Source organism: Diabrotica undecimpunctata, chromosome 7 (assembly GCF_040954645.1).
Source record: "Diabrotica undecimpunctata isolate CICGRU chromosome 7, icDiaUnde3, whole genome shotgun sequence".
Taxonomy (NCBI): Eukaryota; Metazoa; Arthropoda; class Insecta; order Coleoptera; family Chrysomelidae; genus Diabrotica; species Diabrotica undecimpunctata.
In genome coordinates this window covers 96781592-96807463 of record NC_092809.1, presented here as the reverse complement: position 1 = coordinate 96807463, position 25872 = coordinate 96781592, and the positions used below count along the sequence as shown (strand labels likewise).

The 25872-nt window shown below is 31.5% G+C and overlaps 1 protein-coding gene across 5 annotated transcripts in view; it reads right to left on the bottom strand.

Annotated features, from left to right (window-relative positions):
• Window positions 1-25872, bottom strand: part of LOC140445614 (uncharacterized) — a 100277-nt gene that overhangs the window by 70467 nt on the left and 3938 nt on the right. Inside the window, exon 1 of one of the 5 annotated variants that reach the window (XM_072537809.1) lies at window positions 15650-16171. The exons of 1 other annotated variant lie outside the window; for it this stretch is intronic. In XM_072537809.1, coding sequence (XP_072393910.1) covers window positions 15650-16018 — 369 coding nt within the window. In that variant the 5' untranslated portion in view covers window positions 16019-16171. Of the gene's footprint in view, window positions 1-15649; window positions 16172-25872 lie in introns of those variants that run through there. 3 more of the 5 variants (XM_072537806.1, XM_072537807.1, XM_072537804.1) reach the window with 3 other exon arrangements.

The following is a 25872-nucleotide window of genomic DNA, read 5'->3' as shown; positions in this document are numbered from 1 at the left end:
ATCTCGAGATACGCCAAAACTTTATTTGTGCATGATTGTGTTATACTTATATCTCTGTAAAGGTATTTTCTAATTATATATCTGCTTATTTTTATATGTATACCTACCACCATTTCATAGTTGTTTGTGTATTTTTATTACTTGTGTTGCATTCAGCAGCGTCATAATTTTGTTGTTGAATATATTGTTATTGTTTTATGTATGTATTTTATTTGTCGACTGTTAACAAAGTTCCCTGATATAACCATAACTCTGAATATTTGCTTTTTACCTTTAAATATAACTATACCTTTGACCAGTAGAAAGATCAGGCTGATTAAGTTTCGTAGGTAAGTAAGTGTAATTCCTTATATATTTATTTTTTGTTATGTAGAGTGTTAACCAAATTTATTTAATAATTAACAGTTGATATCTTTTCTTGGGTTTGATCTCTGAACCTAAATATCTTTCCTTATCTCTTTTCTTTTCTAAGGTTTCTTAATTTTCTCCTTAAACCCCAAAAAATTAAGTGGCGCCCTGTTCCCTATCTTATCTTATCTTTGGTAATTTTACCCATCTATCTTTTTGTTTATTTCTGTATCTTTTTCTAATATCTCCTATCGTATCTTTACTTATTTCGTCCGTTGGACCCATTGCTGGTTCCAAAAGCTAGTTTCGAACCCACGATTCGCTCTCCATCAAACATCTGGCCGCCGTCCGCAGTGTCTCCATTGGTGACCTTTCTAGCACCATCCAAAAAGGTTTCCGAGGTTACACTTTATTATTTAAAAGAGAATGGTTATAAAGCAACAGGGACAGTTAGAGAAGATAGACTAACAAAGAATTGTCCACTCCGGACAGTAAAAGAGTTAAAAAAGACACCTCCACCAAGCCGCTACTCATTGACTGAAAAAAAGAAAATACTAATTCCTAGGGGAGTGCTGATCAAATGGATTCGAGTACAAATATTTATAGAGTTGAAATAAGAGGCAAGAAATGATGGTGGTCCATCTTTACTTGGCTACTAGATACATCTATCCAAAATTCGTGGATAATATATAAAAAACATCACCCAGGTGCAACCCAATTGAATTTTCGAAGAGACATAGCACAAGTGTATTTAAAAAGGTTTCAAAATCTACCTAAATCTGCTGGACGACCATCCACATATTCACCTGAGAGTAGGATTGGTGTCGATATTAGGTACGATCACAGTGATCACTATGTTAAATATGTTCCGAATAATAAAAGACGTTGTGCTGGCAGTCACTCACAATCAAGCGCTGTGAGACAACAATGCGGCAAATGCAATGTAGGGTTGTGTATTCAGTGCCTTAGTGACGTTCACAAACAAAATTGAAGCTTTTTAGGCAATTTTCAAAAATACATCTTTTCAAATATTTGTTTACTTTATTGGTATAAGGGACTACTGTGTCATATATGGTACATGGTATAATATTGTTATTACCAGACGGGTATTTAAAATATTAATTATGTACAATATTTGGACACCCCCATCATAGAAAAAACTAAAAACTACAGTAAATACAGACAATAAAACTTATTTCACATTTCTTTTGTTTTATTTATATAGAAACAACAGTAATAAATAATATCAAATTTAGACAAAAAGGGCGAGGTCTCCAAAATTTTTTCGATTTCGGCGCTTATTCCCCATTTCTATATTTACACTCCTTAATTGAACATGCTTTTTAAATTACCACGAGCCGCCACTGCCTGTTGAGTATATTATAATCCATGGGTTTTTATAGGTATTTATCTGTGAACAGGGTTGGACTCTTTGAAAAGTCCTTAGGTCTTTTCTCACTTCGGAAATAATTATTCATATACAAAAATCAAGGCAAAGTCACCGAAACTACTACTTCGTTGCCTCTCTAAAATGAAATTTTTAAAAAATATGACGTGTTCTGTGGCATTAGAAACCCCAAATTATTTTAGTGATGACAACTTTAGCATGGTTCTGATTAATATTCGTTCTGTAAGATATAAAATAGATAAATTATTTTTGTTTCTAGAGGAATTAGGATTTCCTCCGATAGTTGCGGTTACCGAGCACTGGCTTGAAGTCAACGAGCACGAGCCTTTTTCTGTAGAAAAATATACCACAATCTTTTTTTGAGTTTTCATTGGTTTATAACAAGAATCTTAATCTATACATTCTTTGCATTTATAGATCACCTGATTATTCCACGGAACTATTTTTTCAGAACCTGTTAAATTGGTTAGACGACCTGCCCAATAAAAGCATAAAGATTCTATGCGGTGACTTGAAAATTAATTACGCTGTTGCTTGTGCTACCCAATTATCCTTGATCAATATATTCGAATCGTATGGTTTCACAATGCACGGTAATTCTTCTACAAGAATTATTAAAACAACATCTACCATAACTGATTATATTGTCTCAGATTTCTCACCCCTTGATGTAAGCTCTACAATTATTAACGCAGGACTATCTGAACATGAAGCAGTATATATCAAGTTTAACACTCTTAACAAACAATCCTCGAAAACCCAACGTTTAGGTAGGATTTTTTCCGCTTTCCTTGTGCTTGACTTCTGGGTGGCACTTTCCCTGTGTGGACGTGGACTATAATTTCAGTAATTTTTTAGATAGGCTTGTCTGTATTTTCAATAAGGCATTTCCTTTAATTACAATTAAGTTAAAACATCACAAACCCTGGACTACCAAACGTATCCGCTTATCAGCCAAGAATATGCGTTCACTACTGTACATCAAGAAATTCACAACGTCTTTGTCACTGGATATATCTCCAAGTACAGAGAAACCTATCTACAACTGATCAAAACAGCTAAAAAATGTACTATCAGAATCGTCTGGAAAGCTCTAAAAATGTTGCAAGAAAAACTCCATAATAAACGAATTTCGAAATAAAACTAACACAGCTCAAACAAATCTTCCAAACCCTGAAAATCTAAATGAATACTTCGTTAATGTGAGTAAAAATATAACATCTACTATTTTGCCACAACAAGATGCTATTTCCTATCTCCCCAATTTAAAAAAGGTCTCGAATTCATTCTTTATAAGACCAGTGGATAAATCTGAACTGATCCAAACAATCAGTAGTATCAAAAGCAAATCTTCCTGTAGTACTGATGAACTATCCATAAAAATTTTCTTAAATCTCCCAAAAAATGGGTAAGTCCTGGTCTCACTAATTAACGATTCCTTTGAAAAAGGTATATTTCCGGAGTGCCTAAAGACAGCCATTATTATTCCTATTCATACGGATGGAGAAAAATCGAATGTCTGCAACTATAGACCCATTCCGTACTACCGGTCGTATCTAAAATTATTACCTGGAGGAACTCTAATATTACAACTCTTCATGCAATTATAACTTCTGATCTACTTAAAATAAAAACCTGGTCCGACTCTAATTTACTCTCTTTTAACGTGGATAAGAGAGTAGTATTATTCTATAAAGGAGATCTTCAACACTTGCTTCTTAATAACAGCCAAATGAGTATCGTTGATTCTGTAAAATTTCTTGGTATTTTTATAGACAGCAACCTTTAATGATCCCTTCATATCGATTTGTTAAGCAAGAAACTAGCCTCAGCCTGCTATGTACAATAAGATCTGTTTCGAAGTAAATCAATTTAGTTCCAAAATAACATATTTTTCTTTGTTCGAGTCTCATCTTCGATATGGCCTTCGTTTTTGGAGTTCTAGTCCCCAATGGTTCTATGCCCAATCTGATGCAGCAACTTAAAAAATCACGGGATTTTAACTCTTCCCTCTTTATATATTCTAGAAACTGTTTGCTTAATTCGTAAACACCTACATGTTTTTCCAGCAAGACCTAATCATGACTACTCCAATAGAAATTCAAGCTATGATGTGTATTTACCGATCCCGTCCACTGAATTAGTGAAGACATCTATATTATATTCGGCAAAAAAATATACATCCGTTGAACATGCCCATACCAACCATTCAACGGATGCCAGCATCAAGACTCCCCAAAAAAGTAATAGAATGGCAACCGATAGGTCGACGGAAAAGAGGAAGACCCAGATTAGAATGGCAACACGGCGTAAACAAGTCCATGAGCGAAAGAAATTTAACAACAAACGACTGCGAAGATAGGAAGAGATGGTGTTTAGGTATCGGACAACGTCGAAAGACGTTCTAAACCGATGTGTATATAAAAAAAATATACAACAATCTTCCTTTCCAACTTAAATCTACAAGTTCTTTCCCTAAGTTCCGTAAGTTGGCAAAAGCCTATCTATCTGAAAGACCATATTATTCGGTGTTTCTTTCTTTCTGGAGTTTCTTAACGAATAACTAAGAAATTATAGTACGTTTAGGTACAAGCAACTAAAGTATTAATATATACATATATATATATATATATATATATATATATATATATATATATATATATATATATATATAATATATATATAAAATATATATATATATATATATATATATATATATATATATATATATATATATATATATATATATATATATATAGGTATGGGTATCGCATGCAGCAACTTAAACTTATTCGTAAGGTTTTATTATGCAATTTAGTTAAATTTTGCAACGGATTGTATATTTTATTGTTTTATTTTGTGATATTGACGATCTACGTAATTTTAGTAAATTTTAATTGTTATTGTTATTTTTTTTACTTTTTGTAAGCTTTGTCCATAAAATTATACAATTTTCAGTGACAATACAGCATATTTCTATTCTATTCTATAAAAATAATATCTAAAACTATATTTCAAGAGAAGAGTAAATTATAACTATATTTCAACAGAAGAGTAAATTATTTTGAGTGATTTCAGTTTAACCACTTGTCCTGATGTTTGCAGATTAAGTAACAGATTAAGTATAGGCCGGAAAGTATATCTTCCCTTCGATCATTATATTTTTGCATTAGCAGTCAAATAAATGCTATATTTAGTAATATATTTACCCCTTGGGCTATTAATTAAATATCATATTTTATTTTGACCCTTTCTTCCTCACGCCTAAAAAAATTGGAAAAAAATTGTAAACAAGAAATGGATAGCTTCTTCTTGTTATAGTGCCGTGCACCTATGGTGCGTTGGCGGATTATCCGTCTGTCTTTTGGGGCATGCAAAAGATCGCCAGTGTTATTTATGCCTGTCCAGTTCTTTGTGTTCCGTATCCACGACATGTGGTTGCGACCTACTCCTCTCTTGCTTTCAATCTTTCCCTGGATGATTAGTTAAGGGATTGCGTATTTTTTTCCTCCCAGAATATGACCGAAGTATCCAATTTTTCGTACCTTGATCAAATTGAGTAGTTCTGTCTGAGTATGGATGAAACAGCAGCAAAGTAATAAACAGAATATTTATTAATAGCTCACAACTTGAATATTTACCTTTATAGCATTAAAAATTGTTTTTAATATAATTTTGGACACCCTGTACAAAGTTTTTTATAAAGAAAATATAACAGTATTATTTATTTCTATTTATATTGATATATCATTTTTCATTTTGTATCAAAGATGGCCTCGGATTATTATAAAATAAAATGTTTGTGCTTACATTTTATAAATACTATTCCTGCTTGAATCATAAAGTTAAAACTAGACGAAAAAAAACGATAATGTATTCGTGAGCCTTATCTTGGTTATGACTTATAGCATGAAACAGAAAAGCATTTTATTTTATGTCTAATAATATACAATCGTAAAACCAAGTAAAACTTAACTTTATAAATACATTTAATAACAATACACAATAGGTAGGTACACTGCCCTTACCTCACCGTTTTGACGGTGAATGTACTTGCCTACTTGATTTATACGCTGCGTTGCCAGATCTTTTATATTTGTAGGAAACGAAATTGGGACCATGAATTTGTAAACAAAATATAATTATTACACAATAATGCTGGAGGTTAAAATGCTAACGCAAAATTATTTTGTAAGTGTGCTGTCGATTTATATTGAAAAGTTATTAGGTAGCGGTCATTATACTATTTTTAATATTTTTCTTTTACAAAACTGTAGACTTTTTTAACTCTTACATAAATTTCTACAAAATTAATTCCTATTTTTGTGAAGAAAAAAATTGAATGTGGAGAATGTAGATAAAAAATATAGAAAATAGAGATGTTAAGTAAATAATACTTTTCTGAATGACTAAATTTTATGATTTCATTAATTAAATTAAGGAGTGGTTCAAATCTTGAGTTTATGAAACTATGACACATTAAACTTAATAACGACGTTATAGTCCAGGGAAATCAGTTACCTATATGTTTCTGCAGTCGATTTTTTGGACTTGATTAGTTATTAACAAATCAATGTCCTACATTTTTTCTCCTATAAGAATTCAACATTATAAAGAAATCCTTCCAAATATTCCACTTCCACCATTCAGACTATTTCGTAGATTTAAAAAATATAATTGACTATTTAAGGGATGAAAGTTCTCAATCTAAAATCTAAAACAAATAACACAACAAAAGAATGAAGAATTGGAAAGAACCTGCTTAAATATTGAAACATACATAGGAGGTACAAGAACTTCGGAGTCATGGAAAGTACTGAGAGGATTGAAACAAAACTCAAAAGGAAAAATTGAATTGGGGAATATACAGGACAAAGAATGGAAGGACTATTACAAGGAACTGTTACAGAACAAAGACCACAATTCATCAAAATCAAAACTAAGAAAGCACCGGGACCTGGAGGCATCTCACCTGAGCTTATAAAGTACGGCTCAAAAAAATTACACCGGATGATACAATGGATATTTCAGAAAGCCATAAATGGAGAACAGCTCCCAAAGGAATGGACGGAGGCATATATGACATCTATATTTAAGAAAGGAGATAGAAAAAACGATGCGAAAACTACAGAGGAATAAGCATAATATCATCAATAGGAAGATTATATGGGAAGATACTGCGGGAAAAGATAGAGCAAGCGATAAAATGCAAAATCTAGTTCGTCTTACATGTCCATACCATTTTAGTCTTTGTTGTTCTATATATGTTAGTATGCCTGTTTCTATTGATGTTCTTTGCTTTATTTCGTCATTACTTCTCCTATCCATTCTTGTTACGCTCAAAAAGTAGAGAGAAAAAATACAAAGAAGGTGGCTACTTCATCTATTTATTAGAGATGTTTCGCTTTCTAATCAGAAAGCATCATCAGTTCATCTCAAAAAGACATGTAGCAGTCAATGATATTAAATATGTAAAGAAGCTTTACGACAATAGACATTATAAGATTATGTTGTATACACAATTAATTGAAACTAAATACAGTTTACAAATTAACTCAAACTTAGCACAGCAAAAGACCATATGGTAATTGTACATGTATATAAAAATTATGTAAAAAAGCTTAAGTAAAAAACATTAATTTGCAGAGAACTAACAAGATCATAAGATGCACTTCCAACAGTATATTATTAGTTAAATTTAATTTTAACTTTAGGTATTATTAAATTGATTAAGATTGAAGTATAGTAATATTTAAAAATATAATGAGGTTACCACTCTTAGCTTCTTAGCTGCTGCCGGTTAAAATGCATTTTAACCGGTATATAAAAGACGCACTTGTGACTCGTTTGGAAAAAATATATAACTTTCAATTGTGTTTACAATCATTTTCAAGAGCTGCTAAAAAATACAAAATATCTTACAAAGTGGAACTAGAAAAAAACAAAATATTAAATCACCAAATAAAATTAGTTTGCTTAATAAACTTATGCTGCTAAATATATTTCAAAATACTATTTTAAAAAATTAGATTATCTAATAAATATTTCTCTTAAATTTTGTATCATAATTTTGAAAAAATTTTTTAACACAAAAGCAATTGAATTTATAAATAAGTTAGAATAGCGACCAATTACAAATAAGTCTCAATGTCATGAATGCCAACTTACAATTTTCATTTTTGACAATTATATTGCCAAAAACTAAAATTTTATTTAAATATTCTTTTTTATTTAGTAATAAAAAAGAAAATTTATTCATCATTGATAGATGCCTGAAAAGATGTAAAAAGTATATAGAAAATTAAATTAAAATGTGATATTTTACTGATTTATAAATAAACTATAGAAATAATATAAATTTTGCTTAGATTTTGAATTTCTGATCTTTTGTTTAAATTATTATCACTTCTGCTAATACAAAACCATTTCTAAAAAAGTTCTTTTGAATTTATTACTTTTATTACACAAAATTTTAATGTTATCAAAATCCATAATATGTATGGTCTTTGTCGATTACATGCTCCGCTAAGCACAAGATGGTTTTTTAATTCTACAATCACTTTTTTCGGGAAATAATACGATTTGACAGATTTCTTTCGGTCTCACCAACATACACAGCTTCACACTGAGTATAACCAATGCTATGTACTACATTTGTTTTATCTAATTTGTCTATAGGATACTTAGTTTTGGAATATAATAATGAAATAGTTTTGATGTTCTTTGTTGCTATTTTTATATTGTCAATAACCTTTAAGGTAACGGAACCAGTAGTTGACAGCTTAAGAAAAATATATACAAATCTGGCAATAAAACAGTTACAGATTTAAAATTTTTTATTAACTATGTCTCAGGATAGTTATTAATGTTTGTAAAATGTGAAACTAACTGAAAATATTTACAAAATGTAATATTAAACAAAAGATGTTAGATTTTCTTACAGGTTGCAAATTAACCAGTAGATGACATTTAATATTTTCAAATTTCCAGCAGTTTACACCTACAGGATTCAGTAATTGACGATATTTTAACTATCTATCAACTTCAAAATTTTTCTTAAATTCATATTTTAATTGATCTCCAGCACAAGTTATATTGGGAAATTCTAACTTCTCAAGGATTTGGGAAAAATTATTGAAACTTATGTCCTTTTCATTCAAATTAAATACGGTTTTTGTTTCATTACAAGCCGTCATACCTACAACTTCAACTTCATCATTGTTGCATACTTCTTGTATAACACACACAAATTTATTTCCTTCTTTTTACCTGGAAATGACACAAGAATGTAGTCACCCTCTTTATACACTTGTGTGGAGTTTTGTCCATTGTTAGGTATATTTTCAGTCGTCAAGTCTGTATTACGTTCTTCAATTTTAAAATCTAAATTTATATCTTTTTCTGTGTCAAACCCTTTATCTTTTTGTTTAATATTGTTTGTACCATTCCACATAAAACTGATATCACCAAAGCTATCACCAGACTCTTGCGATTCTTCACAAGTCTCTGAATCTGAAGAAATAAATACTTTTCTTTTGTGCGTTTTTCTTTTATCTCCTAGAAGTTGTACTTTTTCTTCTTTTTCTTTTTTTTACTTTTTCTCGATCTTCTTTTTTCATTTTCTTTCCTCCGCCCGTAGTTTTTAATTTCCTCTTGTACTGTTTTTTCCATTTGCTTTTTCTTGTGATATTCTTACCATTGTTTTGCAGTAATAACCGAAGATACTTTTTCTTTCTTAGCTCGTTTTAATTGCTTTGACTGTTTGGCGCTCAGGCCAAAATAGAGCTCTTTTAAATGGAGATGGAACCACATATGATAACGTCGACATTTGTCTCAATTGCAGGGCTTCTGTTTGACTTCTTTCTGGTGTAAAATGTTTTTGTTTTAGTTGGTGAGTTAACAGGAGATAAGGGTGCTTTAAATAACTCATTACCAATATTTGGCTCCTCTAGAGGAACATCAGATTCATAAGGTACTTAAGTTTCTTCCCCCTCATTAGCAATATTTGGCTCCTCTAGAGGAACATTAGATTCAGAAGGTACTTCAGTTTCTTCCCTCAAATTTTCGTTTGGATTTTTTGTTTTTAAATCTCCATTTTTATTATTTGGGATTTAAGAACGTTTAATTCAGACATTTTTTCTTAAAAAAAAAATAAAATAAAATATGATCACGTATGTCTCCATCCCATTCATCTCTATTTTTAAATATTGCAATTTTCTTCGCATCAATATTATCTTCTAAGAATTTTAGACCAACTTCTAACACTTTGATTTTTTGAATTGCCGCAGCGTTGCAATGGTTGGGCAAACAACATTTGGATTCCAAGGAACAAGACCAGATTTTCGAAATGCATTTTGAAGTATAGTTGGTGTCACCCTTTCTTACAGTAGTTTAACAAGCAAGGGGGAAAAGTGAACCTTTTTAACACAGGAGCATCATAATTGGTTAATCTCCATTGCTGAACTTTATTTTTCCAACCATCCTTAAGAGTACGAAACACAGCTACATCCATAGGCTGAATGAGATGAGTGGCATTTGGAAATTAGGCAATCAAAATTATTCCCTTACTTTCACAGAATTTACTTAAATGTAATGTTAAATGAGAAGCATGTCCATCTATGAAAATAATTATTGGCAAAGTAATACCGGTATATAACAACCATGGATAGAAGACATTTGTGATGTATTCGAAAAATGTATCTCCGGTCATCCAACCAGTTTTACTCTTCCCAATACCCCACCATTCACGAACACTGACAGGTAAGTCTCTTCGAATTCGTTCGTAACGGAACAATATCAATATCATTGGAGGTGCCATCGTTCCAGCTGCGTTTCCAGTTATTAAAACTGTAAGGCATTCTTTGTCATCACTGTTGACCTGTTGATATACAGTGTTATCGCCTTTCTTTACCAAGACTTTACTAGCTTTTGGGTTTAGAAAGAATGCAGACTCATCTCCATTAAACACTCGTGAGGGATCATTCAAAACGTCCTCATACTTATGTTCTGTTACGTAAGTTTTAATTTCTTGAAACCCATTTAATACACTTTTCTTAGTTACTCAAGCTCTGCTTATTGTTAAATTTTGAGCAGTCCTTGTAGATACTTCTGAATTTCGTTTCAAAAAACTATAGTACCATTTCCGCCCAGGTCTATTAGATTTAAAAGGGTTCTTTCTTTTCAGTTATTGTGTTAAGTGTTGGACGCTGGTAAGTAAAGCTTCTTTACCAATTGGAAACCCAGCTTTTGAAATTGTGAAAATCCAAAGGACAATATTTTTTTCTTCTTCCTTCGTCAAAATGGAATCTGGGCCCATTTGTCTAAATTTTGACACGCTTTTATTAATTCTATTAATTAATGTACTTCTGGGGTTCTGGGTACTCCATTGTTTTTAGCTTCAAGAGAAGCTAAAAACAATGGAGCTAAAAGAACTAGCTAGAAGAGCCATTTGCTCTTCTGAATACCGAAACATATTTCGTTTGGTTGGAGGCATCATAAAATATCTGAAATAAAGAAACACCAGTAGTTGACAGTCATATGATCTAGTAAATGACATGTGATCTACTGGTACAGATCGAAATATACCCTTGAGAATATTTTAGAAAAAACAACACCCATTGAGAAGGCTTGTAAAGCGTTTTTAGGGACATATAACTTTAACAATCATTTAACTAATGGTTGACATCAATGTCAACAACTGGTACATTATACGAATATAAGAACCAGTAGATGACACCCATTTACAATATTGTAAACAATGGGATAGCTACTTTTTAAGCTTATTTTGAGTTTGCTTATAGCTTGCAATATACATTGGGGTTTTACAATAATTTGATACAAACAAATAAACATGCCATATGTTGTGCAAAAATACTAATCTAAACACTTTTCTTTCAAAAATACTAATTTTATCCACAACACAAAACTTACCAATTGCCATTTGCTGATAAATTGAATTTGCTAAAGGTAGGAAGTTTTAACTTGTGGGATGAACAGATAGATGGCCCCACTATTCTAAACTGTAGGTTTCTGGTTTCTAATAATAAAACTTAGCATATTTTGTGAAATTGAAACTTATATTGCCAACTACTGGATCACTGTCAACTAATGGTTCCCTTACCTTAGTGTTTGTATTAATTTAGGTGTTAATGATGGTATAAAAGGTAGTAAATGATAAAATAGATGTTCTGATTGTTGGATACAATGTTCTGAGATTTAGCAAAAAATGGTGTTAAGTTATTTATATTAACAATATTAGAAAAAACGCATCCTATGTAGCATATCTGGAGGATAAGAGTTCTCAATTAAAATATTTTTTAACAATTGAAGATCTTGTAGATAATCTGGATGAGAAAGCCTTAAAACACGTTCTTTTAATCCTGTTATAAGGTTCATTTTCATCTTGTTTGGATGATGTGAGTAATAGCTTATAAATCTATTACAACACATGGGTTTTCTGAACCATCTGGTTTTCAACACATTGTTTGTAGTTCTTACAATTCTCATGTCAAGGAATGGTAGAGAATTATCTACCTCCTCAACTGTAAACTGTATATGTTGATTATGATTGTTGAAAAAGTTAACTGTTTCATGAATTTTGTGTTTAGGAAGTGACAAAACTAAATCATCTACATATCTTGTTGATACATAATTGTTGATACAATCACTGATAACATCATCCATGACATAGCTACTTAAAATGGGTGAAAGACTAGATCCCATAGGACTATAAAAAATTTGTTTATATAAGACACCATTAAATATAAAAATATTAGAATCAAAAACCAAGTTGATAAGTGTTTTAAAATGTAATAAGTCAATATTAGTATGTTGCGAAATCTCATTCCGATGTTTTTCAACACTACTTATGATTAAATCTAAAGGTAAATTGGTAAAAAGAGATGTTACATCAAAACTAACTAAAACATAATTTTTTGGTAATTGAAAATTATTAATGAAATAACTAAAATCAAATGAATCTTTAATGTAAATATTGTTGTTTAAATTATAAGCATTAAGTAGTTACGATATCAGTGAGGAGTTGTGCTATTGGTCCATTAGGAGCGCATAAAGATGAAACTATTGGTCTCATAGATAAAGTTGGTTTATGTATTTTAGATAGAGCATAAAACCGTGGAGCAATAGAATTATATATTTTGAGCTCTCTTGCTTTTTATTATCAATAAATTTCTTTCTGTGTAATTTAGATACTAGACAATTTGCTTCTTGTTGCAAAGTACAAACAAGACTCCTTCCAAGTGTAGTGTAATACTTGGTATCAGTTAAGAGTTCTCCAGTTTTTTGTAGATAATCCTCTTATACATTGCAACAGTTACGTTACCTTTATCGCTTTTGACAATGTAAATTTCAGGATGGTTTTTAAGGAAAAGTTTAGTTTGTAGGTACATAGTATTTATTTAAAAAATGAACTTTGACTTCTTTATGTAAAAAGTTTGTAATAACGTTTTTACATTTAGATCTAACAAAATCCTTTTGACTATCATTCAGTGGTATTGTAAGTTGGCATTCATGACATTGAGGCTTATTTGTAATTGGTCGCTATTCTAACTTTTAATATTATTTATTATTATTATTATTATTAATTATTATTTATAAATTCAATTGCTTTTGTGTTAAATAGACTTGTTAAAACGTTCTTTTCGAAACTTTCATTTATCCCAGTTTTCTGGGTGGTCCTTCAAAGAAGTATATAAAGTGAACCTATTTCCCTAAGAACAAATCTTGTTCCCCAAGGGAAAAAGCCTGCGACCTATGACTGGTGCACGAAACAAAGGCATCAGGACAAGGTGTAAGGACAACACACATCCATCTTCGTTCACTGACGATGGACTTGTTAGTCCAAAAACGTTCTGTGATGTAGCCCGAAAGGGTTCTTTTTAAATAAATGGACTACAGGAAATTCATTTTCCATGCGGGTTTCAATTTAAACATTTAGGTCATGACTGTTACACGGCAAAGAAAGGACGTTTATATTGAGAAATAGTTTTTTGTAGTTTGTCCGTATGATAAACCACTTCGTTCTGCTAAAAATATAATTCTCGGCAACATTTAATTTCACAATATTTGCGTAGTAGGCTTTTTTTAAAGTATTGTTGATAATCTGCAGCATTTACAGTACCATAAATACGAGCCCCTTCCTATATCAGTTGGCCCACCTATGGAATTTGCAGTTTAAGTCGATTACCATAAACAAATTATACTCTGCATGTTTTTATAAGTTTCCATATTAATTAATATGGAATTTTTATTATTATTTATTTAAAACATTACCCTTATGGTTTTTTTATTTATTTTCAACAATAAAAAAAATTTTACTAAACCCTGGCTATGCATTCACTGCATTCACCCTGGTTATGTCAACATACGTTGATTTTTTCATAATTACGTTAAATCCAGAGGTAGCAGGTAGCTATGGAAAAATTACATCAAAACAATTATATTGTCAGTTAATGTCAAATGTATTTTGTAGTATTGTAAAGCTTTTTGCCGTTTGTGGATTGTACAATGGGTCGAGGTAAAGTTATCGATGAGAAAATTTGTTCAATCATTATTTAATTCTGAAAAATCCAAATCGGAAATAGGTAATATGTTGCAATTGTCAAGCTATAGTGTAAGAAATATAGTCAGAAGATACAAAACTACAGGTTCGGTCATCACAAAACCTAGAGATGTACGAAAAAGTAAAATAACCGAAGCAGATCGAAAGGCATTAAGACGCATTATAGTAAAAAATCGACGAGCAAATTATATGGAGTTGAGCGTTTAATGGAGAAACGTTATTGGAAGACACGTTTCTAAATCAACATGTCACCCAGAGGTCCACAAATTATAATTTGGTACTTACAAATTAAGTTTTATAGTTGACAAAATTAGTAGGAATTATTTTTAATAAATTTCATTTTATTTTAGGCTAAGAAAAAGCCGCTTTTAATATTACAACAAGAGAAAAATAGAAAAATACATGGTCAAAAGAGCATAAAGATTGGACTCAGTCGCCATGGGATTCAATCCAATGGAGCGATGAGTTCAGATTTGAAGTGTGCGTTGGAGACAGTAGGGGTCGCGTCATTCGCAGGAAAAATGAAGCTTTTTATCCAGACTTCCAGATGAAGATTTTGTCTTCCAACAGGACGGCGCAGGTTGTCATTCCTCAAAAAAAATATATAAAATGGTTTGAAGCACATGGCATACCACTTCTGGAATGGGTTTCTAACAGTCCCGACTTGTTCATATAGAGACTTTGTGGCGCAAAATGAAAAAAGCTTTGAGAAAACATCCTGCCAGATCGGTCAGCGAATTGAAGGAAAAATTGCAAGCAATGATTCGTATACATTAGAATTTTGTTAGAACTTGGTAAAAACTATGACTCGAAGAATTGTGGATGTCATTAATCAATAGTTTTCATTACGATATAAAATATTTTCTATAATTAGGATATTTAAAAATGTTGTTCGATGCATTAAAACTTCCAAAATTTACGCTGCGCTTTTATTTTTGTTGTCTAAAATTTAATTTTCTCATCAATTTAACGTTGGGCCAATTGATATGGGAGGGGGCTCGTAAATTCAAAACATTCTAACCCTGAAAGTGCCATACAACCCTAAATGATCACGCATTTAGGAAATTTTACGGTCTATTTCAAACAGCCCTTGTGAAAAGCCTCATTAGTGCAAAAACTCGTTTGAGGTAATCAACAACACATACGTCGAATTTGGATTCGTCACAAAAGTCTACTCGGAACCAATCTTCTACCGACCAAGACAGTTTAAATTTTGCCTACATGAACCTGGTCTGCTTTTGTTTTGCTGGCTTTTCCTTTGGCTATAAGAAAATATAATTTTTTAAACTACGAGTACACTTTTAAATTATTACCTGTAATTCAGCCTTATCTAACTTTAATTGAGATATATGTATCCACTTGCGACAGCATTCCCTCGACAAATTTAATCCAGTTTCACGATTCCATTCATCTGTAACTTGCCTTAGACTTTTTCTTCGACCTGTTGTGCAAACTTTAACTAATATTCTCCTATTCCTATCAGAAACTAGTTTTGGACGTCCCCGGTTTTTACCTTTTTTAAATAAGATACTTCCTGTTTTCTCGTAATGATTAATTATATTCCACACTGTAGTTTTAGGAATATTAAGATCATCCCCTATTTCACGGAGTGTTTTATTGCGGCAATAATGTTTAATCACCAACTCACGAATGTTTGAATTTGTAGATATACCACGCACCATTTTATTAAAATAGTACAACGATTCACTAATTTAACAAGAAATTAACTATACAATACTGTTTGACGTTTGTTGGAAAGTCCGACTGCATTGTTTTCGTACCCTACTTGCCTTACTTTGTTTGGTTTTTAGCAGTTACTTCATACTGTCCCATTATTTAGCTGTCACTAATATTTACATATTTTGATGATCCTTATGAGATTGTCTAAAAAAATTTTAAATACGTTTTGTGATTATTTATCATTTAAAATATTGCTTATTTAGCAACATTCTCATACTTATTAAAAATTAATAATAAATTAACCCTCGAACACTTGAATATTTTATAAATCTATTTTAATTTGTCCCATTATATAGTTGTTAGTACTTAAGCATATGGGTACTCTACGTAAAACCAAATTTGGATATCTTATGGAAAAAGTATTAATAGAATGTGATTGGTCGTATTTAATACCATACACTTTCAACGAAAGTCTACTGTGCTTTGAGATTCCATTCTTGAGAAAATCAGGAATTAGGCCTTATGAATTGTCATAGGACAATTACCCTATGAATTAGGAGTTAATGGACACAGTCCATATTAATATACAGGGTGAGTTTTTAGTGCGACATCGGTCGATAATTACATTGTGATCCAAATTACCAAAACAACTTATTTAGAAAAAATGTAGGCAATGATATTCTCCATACTTCGAAAATATGTGGAATTCTACAGGGTGATTAATAACTACGTGGTATAGCAAACATACGCCGTGGGGAGTTGTCTGTCTCCCATCGGACGCGTCCCCAGGTGGTGGATAGGGGAACGCCCTAACCGCTCATAGGACCGGTGGGTAGTTGGGAAATAAAAATACCAACCGCGAACCAAAACAGACCAAAGTATGGCAACCCTAACAGAAGAGTCCCTGGCCCTCCAGGTTGGGGGTTGGGCTAGAGGCTGACAACCTCTTCCTGTAAAAAAATGTATGTTACGGAATCTCAGGAACTATTAGCTGGGCGGAACTCACGACGACGACTCTGCAAAACGAAAAATGGAACTGAGATTAGGAAGATGGAATACCCGAACCCTGTACCGAACTGGATCACTCACATCTTTGCTAGACATAGTGAACACATACAAAGTAGATGTTTTAGCACCGCAAGAAATGCGGAGGAGGGGAACTGGCACTCTTGACAAGAGAACCCATTCCATATGTTATAGCTGCAATGAAAGCCTACACATAGATGGGGTGGGATTTATTGTAAACCGAAGAACAAAAGGCATGATTATTGACTTTAAAGCCTACAGTCAAAGAATGTGCTATTTGCGCTTCGAAGGGAAATGCTTTAATTACAGTTTGATCAATGCACATGCCCCAACTGATGATAAATCAGAGGAAATAAAACAACAGTTCTTCGAAGACTCTAGATCTTCCGAGCCTAATGTAAATTAGGTAGTTACTCAAAATACAAACATTAGTAAATTTACTGTTTGTATTTTGAGAACGATTTCCGAAGTGGAAATTGAAACGTCAATAAACTTATTTTAACCTCTAATTGTGGCTTATTCCCATTTTAATAGTAATTACTTTAAAATACCACAAGAAAATAGCTTCAGAACAATATTAAGAATCTATAAAGCAGCAATTAGACATATATTAACATACACGGCGGAGACACGACCTAACACATCTTAAACGAGACGACTACTAGAAACATCAGAGATGAAAATACTCCGACGAATATCAGGGAAAAGTCTGTTGGATAGGAAGAGAAGCGAACACATAAGAAGAGAAAAACTACAATATATTCTTTACTTTATTATATAAAATAAATAATTGTTGATGCATTACTTCTTTATATACATGGTGTTGATTTCATTGTGATTTCAAAATAAACATGGTCATAACTTGTTAAATACTCTGTATAGTAATGCAAAACCCAATAATATAAGAACAAGAATTATGAGAAGAATATAAATTTATAGGGTGTATTATACAAAAATATATAGGGTGTCCCATTTAAAAAATTGTATGTTTGCTATACCACGTAGGTATTAATCACCCTATAAAATTCCACATATTTTCCAAGTATGGAGAATACCATTGCCTACACTTTTTCTAAATAAGTTTTTTGGATATTCTATACCATAATAGAATTATCGACCGATGTCGCACTAAAAACTCACATTGTATGAAAAATCAATAAGAATAGATAGTGAATATGAAACCAAAGTATATAGATATAATAAAATAGTAGGTAATAACCCCTCAGCAAATTGGGCCACATGCCAAAGCTGCTCCTCGGAAAAACCTTAGAAGCAGAAAGAAGCTACAGTCAGCAATAATAACAGATACTCCCATAAAAGATGCCATAGAGGAACAGCATAAAGAAAGATTGACTAACAAAAACACTTTCAGAAGAAAAAAAGCAGAAGGCTAAAAAACTTAACCGTCAAGTTTTTAATGACGACATTAGTTCAAACAGTCATGTTAGTGAAGAAATTTTCAACGATTCTATCGATTTAGAAAGCTTCACATCGGAAAATCAACATTTGTCTATTCAAAGTCATGACTATGTTATAGTAAGATACATGACAAAAAAAACTGTTAAACTTTATGTTGGTCAGGTTATTAAGATAAGTTGAGATGAATATAATATCTCTTTCATGAAGAGAATTGTGACCGGCAAATTTGTTTTCTCCGACAAACCCGATGTAGATACCGTAGAAGCAGAAGATATTTTACTAAAGCTGCCTCCTGATGCAATTAGTGGAAGTATAGCTAGGGCTGCTCGCCAGTTTATGTTCCCTGTGAATTTTTTCCAATTTAAAATAGAGTAAAATAGTTTTTTTACTAAAAATCCCACTATGGACCACTATGATTCCCACAATGGACCATATACTGGTTTACAGTGGAACGAGTGGTCCATAGTGGGACTTGTTGAATAACATTTATTATAAATAAAGGATTACTTGAAATTACTATTAGTTTGCTTCGTGACATCCATACCCATGCATAGGTACCCTTATTATAATTTTCAAATGCGTAATCAAGGTGTTATACATTTTTGAAAAAAAACGTCCCACTATGGACCAGTTTACCCTAAGTATATAACCAACAAATATTTAAATTACAATGTAAATCGATTATGATTGTATGAGAGCCAAAATTACTTGTTTTAACAAAAATACTTTTTTTAGATGATATTCATTTATTAATCACTAATTATCATTCGTTAATAAGGAAGTTACAATTTTATGTAATCAAATGAACTACGAGTATTCTCCAATAACGTTATTGCAGAAAGAGAAAAATTTAGATATTATTTTAAAGCATTTAACTTAACTTTAAAATTTCTATACTATATCTGAATTGTCATTATGAGTGAGACAAATAAAATAAATGGGAAAATTTTTTATAGTACATAGTTTTAAAATCAAATAACTTTTAACATTTCAAAAATTTTATATTGAAAACAGTTTTTGACCTTTTCAGTTTTGCAGAGCATAAAAAACATTGAACTACCCTCAACATTTAGCAACCCCTACATATTTGAAATAAAAGACCGATTGTATCATTTATCATCGACTGGAGTCAACATAAAATTTATTTGGGTCAAAGCACATATTGGTCTCAAACACAATGAATATGTAGATCACTTGGCTAAAATGAGTGTAACAACTGGCTCTACGTTGAAATATATGCTTAACACATCAGATGTTACTACGATTTTCAAAAAAAATCAGCAACTTAGATGGAAAGAGCAATGGAAACATTACTGTTCTACAAACTCTAAAAGGTATACCTCTTTACAACCAACTCTACCTCAAACAGCCTGGTTTCAGAATTTCAAAGCTCCTCGTAAATATATTACTACTATAAATCGAATACGCTTTGGACATGCATGCTACCCATGCCATTTATTTAAAATTAAAGTCATCGATGATGATAGTTGCAAACATTGCGGCAAGCTAGGTGACCTCGATCACATCTTCTTTGAATGTCCTAAATTTATTCAGCATTCAAACTCCCTGTATACAAAATTAACTAAATGCAATACATACGCTCCATATAATATACAGTCTTTGTTAGCCATAGGTTCTGTAACAATATATAATTTAATTATAGAATTTTTGTCAGACACATGCATAGCTTTATAAATCTGGTACTCGTTCATGAAAATTTTCATGAGCGTGTATAGGATTAGACTTGTACCCTTTGTTTATCCTATATGTAACAATACCTTATCCGTGGTCCAGTATTGTTTGTCTGTTAAAATAAATGTCTTGACGGACCCCTAGACGAGAAGCGAGTGTCCTTGTATTTTCCTTCGACGTGTTCTTCTATTAATTATTCGTCTATTTCGTTTTAGGGATATCGCTGTGCATTTGTCTGAGAGAAATAATCTGTACTTATCTGTCTATACTTTTTTAAGGAATATATTATAACCTTTCGAGACTGGCTGAATGACGAAAGTCAATGCCAAAAAAAAAAGTTTTTGACCTGGATGTCAAAATACCAACAAATAAAATGTTTCTAATAGCGTCTGTGTTTAATTCCTAAAAAATTTAATAAACAAAATGTGCTATGCTACAATAAGATAGCTTTAGAATCATTTTTAATATGGTTCATACAATTATCTATAATTAATATTGTCAATCGAATATAAAACTTTAAAATAAAAATATAATTATCGTTATCATCATATAAACCTTTTATCTGGAAACTGTTTTTATCATTTAAGTATATGTGAAGGATCAGCCTATTCTAATGCTATTTTACAACTGTTCAGTGATATAGTATGAGGTTGTATTTTATAATCCAGTCTTTTGCCTATTTCAGCAATCTTTTTTTATAGTTTATGAACTTTCTGTTAAATGTTTGCTGTAAATAAAAAAAAGTTAATTGAATTTAAAAAATAAAGTTTTTTTGTAGATTTTATCATTAATTCATCTATTATACTTTTTTTACATCATGTACTTATAAGAGGGTGTTTCAAAAGTGTAACACCGTCTCTAGGATAGGTAAAAAAACTCAAAAATAATTGAGGTTTGTAATTCCTAAATTAGTTTTTGAAATGATATTATTTTTAAACAAATGCAAATATTTTTTTCGGTACTTACAGTACTTATTTGGAAATTGTATGAAACGCTTGACTTGGTGTCAAAGAGACAGAAAAAAACGTAATAAAAGCAAATATATAAATAAATATAAAGTGGTTTTGTATTTTTTACAGGTATTTCTTATACTACCGTTAAAAAAATTTTCAAGGGGAGTAAAGAGTCAATGGAAACAACTGGAAAAGTTACATTTTCCAGTCCAAGAAAAAACTTCGTTAAGAAATCAACAATTACGAATCTGCCTGAATATCAAATAAGGGACATTCGCTGAATAATATATGATTTTCATTAAGACAGAAAAATGTCGTGTTACTGTTGAACGGTTAAATATTAAAATTATGGAAGAGTTAAATATCCATATGTCAGAAACTTCATTAAGAAGAGTACTTAAAAAATGCAATTTAGATGGAGAAAAACACAAAATAATCGTAAAACTTTGGTGGAAAAATGGAAATAAGAACTTTAAGTGTAAAATATTTGAGACAGATAAAATATTTCAGAAGGTAAAATAGACCAATCGTTTATTTAAATGAAGATACGCAGCGGATATACTTCCTCGAAAAATTGGACAGACGATTACACAACATGTTTATGTTCTGTTATTTCTAAATGTCAAAGGCTTGTAATAGTTCACGCTGGGGGAGAAATAGATTTTATTAAAAATAGTTTGTTGAAATTCAAATCAAGGACCACATCTGGAGATTATCATTCCGAAATGAATTCGGTAAATTACTAGAAATGGCTAAGAGAGAAGTTAAAACCCAACATACCATGTAATTCAGTAATAGTGTGTGATAATACTAGTTATCACAATGTACAGATAAATCGAGTGCCTAATTCCATTTGTTTGAAGAATGAAATGATTAAATGGTTGACACAACACAATATACCTTTTACTCCAACGAGTTTAAAATCAAGTCAATTATATGAACTCATTTAATTTCATAAGGACCGATATGTAACATACGCATTTGATGAGTTGTGTCGAGAATACGGTCATACCGCTTTACGGTTGCCACCGTATCACCCAGACTTAAACCCAATCGAATTAATTTGGACAACGGTTAAGAATAATGTCAGTCAAAGGAATGTCACCTTTAAAATTGATGACGTAAGAAGATTAGCAGAAGAAGAATTTAATAAAATACTTAACTAATACTAACTTAATAAAAAGAATATTTTGAAAGAGAAATACAAACTGATCTATATTCGGAAATTAATCCTATCGTCATTAATCTTGGGGACAATTCGAGTGACAGTGACTGTGAGTCTTCTTCTGAGAAAGAAATAATTTAGGTTGTTATATTTTTAAAGATGATTATTACATTTTAAGTTGTGTTTAATATATTTAACTAAAATACTTATATAAAACTCTGTATTAGTTTATTTAAATAGTCCTTGAAAATATAATTTCGGTATTTTTTTTTTATAAAAATACCACAACAACCGAGTCACTTTTCTAAGTTACAATATATTCTTTTTTCCAAGTGAATGATTAAGATAAGTAGGCTTTAAGTTAAGCTAAAAAATAAAATTATAGTAATTTTGGTTGAAAGTTTATTACCTGAAAATAATGATTTTTTATTTTGTTCTATAGCATTACCCATTTATTTCACGTCTCAAAATATGCACGCCACTGTTTCACAATGTTCTAAGTAACCTACGTAACAATTGTATCTACCGATGGGCCTGCTCGAAATATCATAAATGCGCGGTCTTGGTTCTTCATATTTGGCGACTGCTGTACCTAGTACTATTTAACATAACTTTTTTAAGGGTAGAATTATTAAAAAAAAAATCCAAGTGCACTTAAACATACTTAATTGTACACCAAAAAGGTACTCTTGGTAAAACTCGATACTATACATGTACCATTTTCGGAGTACATATTTTGATTTGAAAATTATGAAGTAATAACCGATGATAGTACAAAATAATCATAGGGTTCTTAATTAACAAAAAGCACAAGAAGAATATTAAAATAAAAACTAAGAACATAAAATAAAATTCAATTAGAGCAAGTGTTCAAAATGTCCTCCGTTTTCACGAATACACAAGTCTATCATTTGTCTAAAGAATCCAATAATCTTCTAAACGCTTGAGGATCAGGTATGATGTCATTAAAGTGACTTTGAATTCTGTCTTCCAATTCTTGACGTAAATTTACCTCTGTAGCATAGACTTTTTCCTTAACATACTACCAAATAGTGTTGCCCAAATGCAAGAACAAGACGAGACTTAGATAGTCTTGGTCTTGGTCTTGCAGTTACCCATTAGCCTATTGCTATTTATTAAACGTTACTTTAGATCTTAGAACAACGTAACAGAGTAAGTACATTTTAAGCTTGAATTAACATAGCCATAGTAAAGGTCGAAGAAGAACGTCATGGCTTAGAAACCTGAGAGATTGGTTTAACAGATCCTCTGCATCTTTTTTCCGAGCTGCCGTCAACAAAATTACTATAGCCAATTTGATAGCCACGCTCGACAATCGAGCTCGGCACAATGAAGAAGAAGAAGAATAATAAAGACCAACCAAATTAATAAATGTCTAAACAACTGACATCGGGTGGGGTTTGAAGCCACGATCTAAGCGATCTGTGCCTATGCTCTAACTAATTCATCTATCTAGCATGCCCCACGGAAGTCAATCTGTTTCTTAATAAACGTTTGCATTTACTACGCTTACATGTGCTAAAACGTGGTTAAAACACAAAAAAAACAAATTAATGACATCAGCATGCCTGTACTTAAGAACTAAGTACTAAAGAATATTATCTGCCTAGAAAGGGATTGATGGACATGATGGGCAAAAAATCCACATACATGTATCAAGGGCACAGATTTTTTAGGTGATCAGATAACAAAATATATAATAAATACACTTAGTAAAGCAAAATAAATGTTTTTACCAATCTTATTTCTACTTGTATATAAAAAACTAACTTATAGTTAAATAAAAAATAAAGAATAGGCACAAAAGCAATGATAATCAAAAGAAGTTGTTTTAAATTAAGGAGATACCTACTTAATAAATACATTAATTTACCAAACTAAAGTAGTAGGTAGATAATATATGTAATTGGTAATAAGGCAATAAGTATATATTTTTTACATCTCCACTTTTTCTAGCGGTTATTAAAAAGCTTGAATATCTCCACCGAATTTTGGTTTTTCAGGAAGAAATATTTGTAATTCCTTTTTGTGAAAAGATATTAGATGCTTCCTTAAACCTGACGTGTTTCTGGTGTTCATTTTCATTTCAACCTTCCTATGTAGGCACAATTTACACAAAGCAATTTGAGATGCATAAATTATTTCGAAAAACTCATCAAATTTGCTTTTAGATCTATAACTCCAACGCTCATTACTCCCACTATAAACTATTTGAATATTTGTCCCTAATGTCAAATTGTAAACTTGTCACTTCGGGAACAACAAGGATTAGATGAAAAACAATTATTACATTAGACTCAAAGGAAAGCTCAATTGGGAATGAAGTTAAGTGATGTCGAAAAAGTAACTACTATACTACTATAATTTATGTTCGTTACTATCCAATACCCAAGTATCTAATAACAAACCGAGAATTATATATCGTTACTTCGGTATTTTGTTTACATGGTACGCGACATTATCTGTTATTAATTTGTCTCGTTACTTTTGACTCTTTCAGCAAATTTTCTTTAACCGAATGATCTCATCGCACACTCAGCAGAAACAATTTATAGCCTTAGGCCGATAAGATTTGTTTATTTAGATTACTCCTGACTAAATTATAATGGTAAAAAAATTGAATTATTAAGTGGTTGTTCGTAACAATTATATTTTTTTAGCTAGGGTGACATATTTTAAAAAATATCGATATGATATTACTGTTGGCGTCGCAATGCAAGATTATTTTTATGATTAGAGAGCGGCTATTGGCTATTCTCAAAATATGGACAATTAATTTCAGAGTGAAGGAGTCTGCTGGAAAATGTACAAAATATTTTATTTTTACATTGTAATTATGACCTCTGAGCACGTGTCAAATGTGTTTTTTTAATGAATATTTTAATTCGGTATGTATGTTTATGGTATTGTTTGTAATTCGCATAAGTCCAGTTTTTCAAATTTTATTACATATTTTTTTGCATCTCATAGAGTCTTTAAGCATATACCCGAACTACTATACTCGCTAAAACCACACTCAGTCCTAACTGCAAGACGCAAGAGTCTCGCAGGCTTAGTCTTGTTCTTGCTTAAATCTTGCAACGGTCAGTCTTGGTCTTGGTCTTGCAAAAATGCAAGAAGAAGACCAAGACTGCAAGACCAAGACCGATTTTGGGCAACACTACTACCAAACTGTGTAGTCCAAAGGATTAAAATCGCATAACAGAGGAGGACCCTGAATCGGAGCTTCTATACTTGTACCACTCCGTCGATTCGGAAAATGGTTATTCAACCAATTACGACACCGTCTATCAAAGTGCGGATGAATTTCCATCGTTCATAAAAATAAATAAAGATCTTCGCTCGTTTAGCATTAAATCTTCTATCTCGAATAAGTGATTCAAGGTACATCATTATAATTGGTAATGATGACCAACCCCTTTTGACTCGTGGATTTTCTTACAAGAGTAGTGTGCTTTATGGGAGTTAACATACCTTGTGTTTAAATGCATTTAAAAAAATTTGGATTGAGGACTGTCCTTTCTTGAAATGTTTCACAAAAATCCACTTTAACCGGTAGATCGCCTGGTAAGAGATCTTG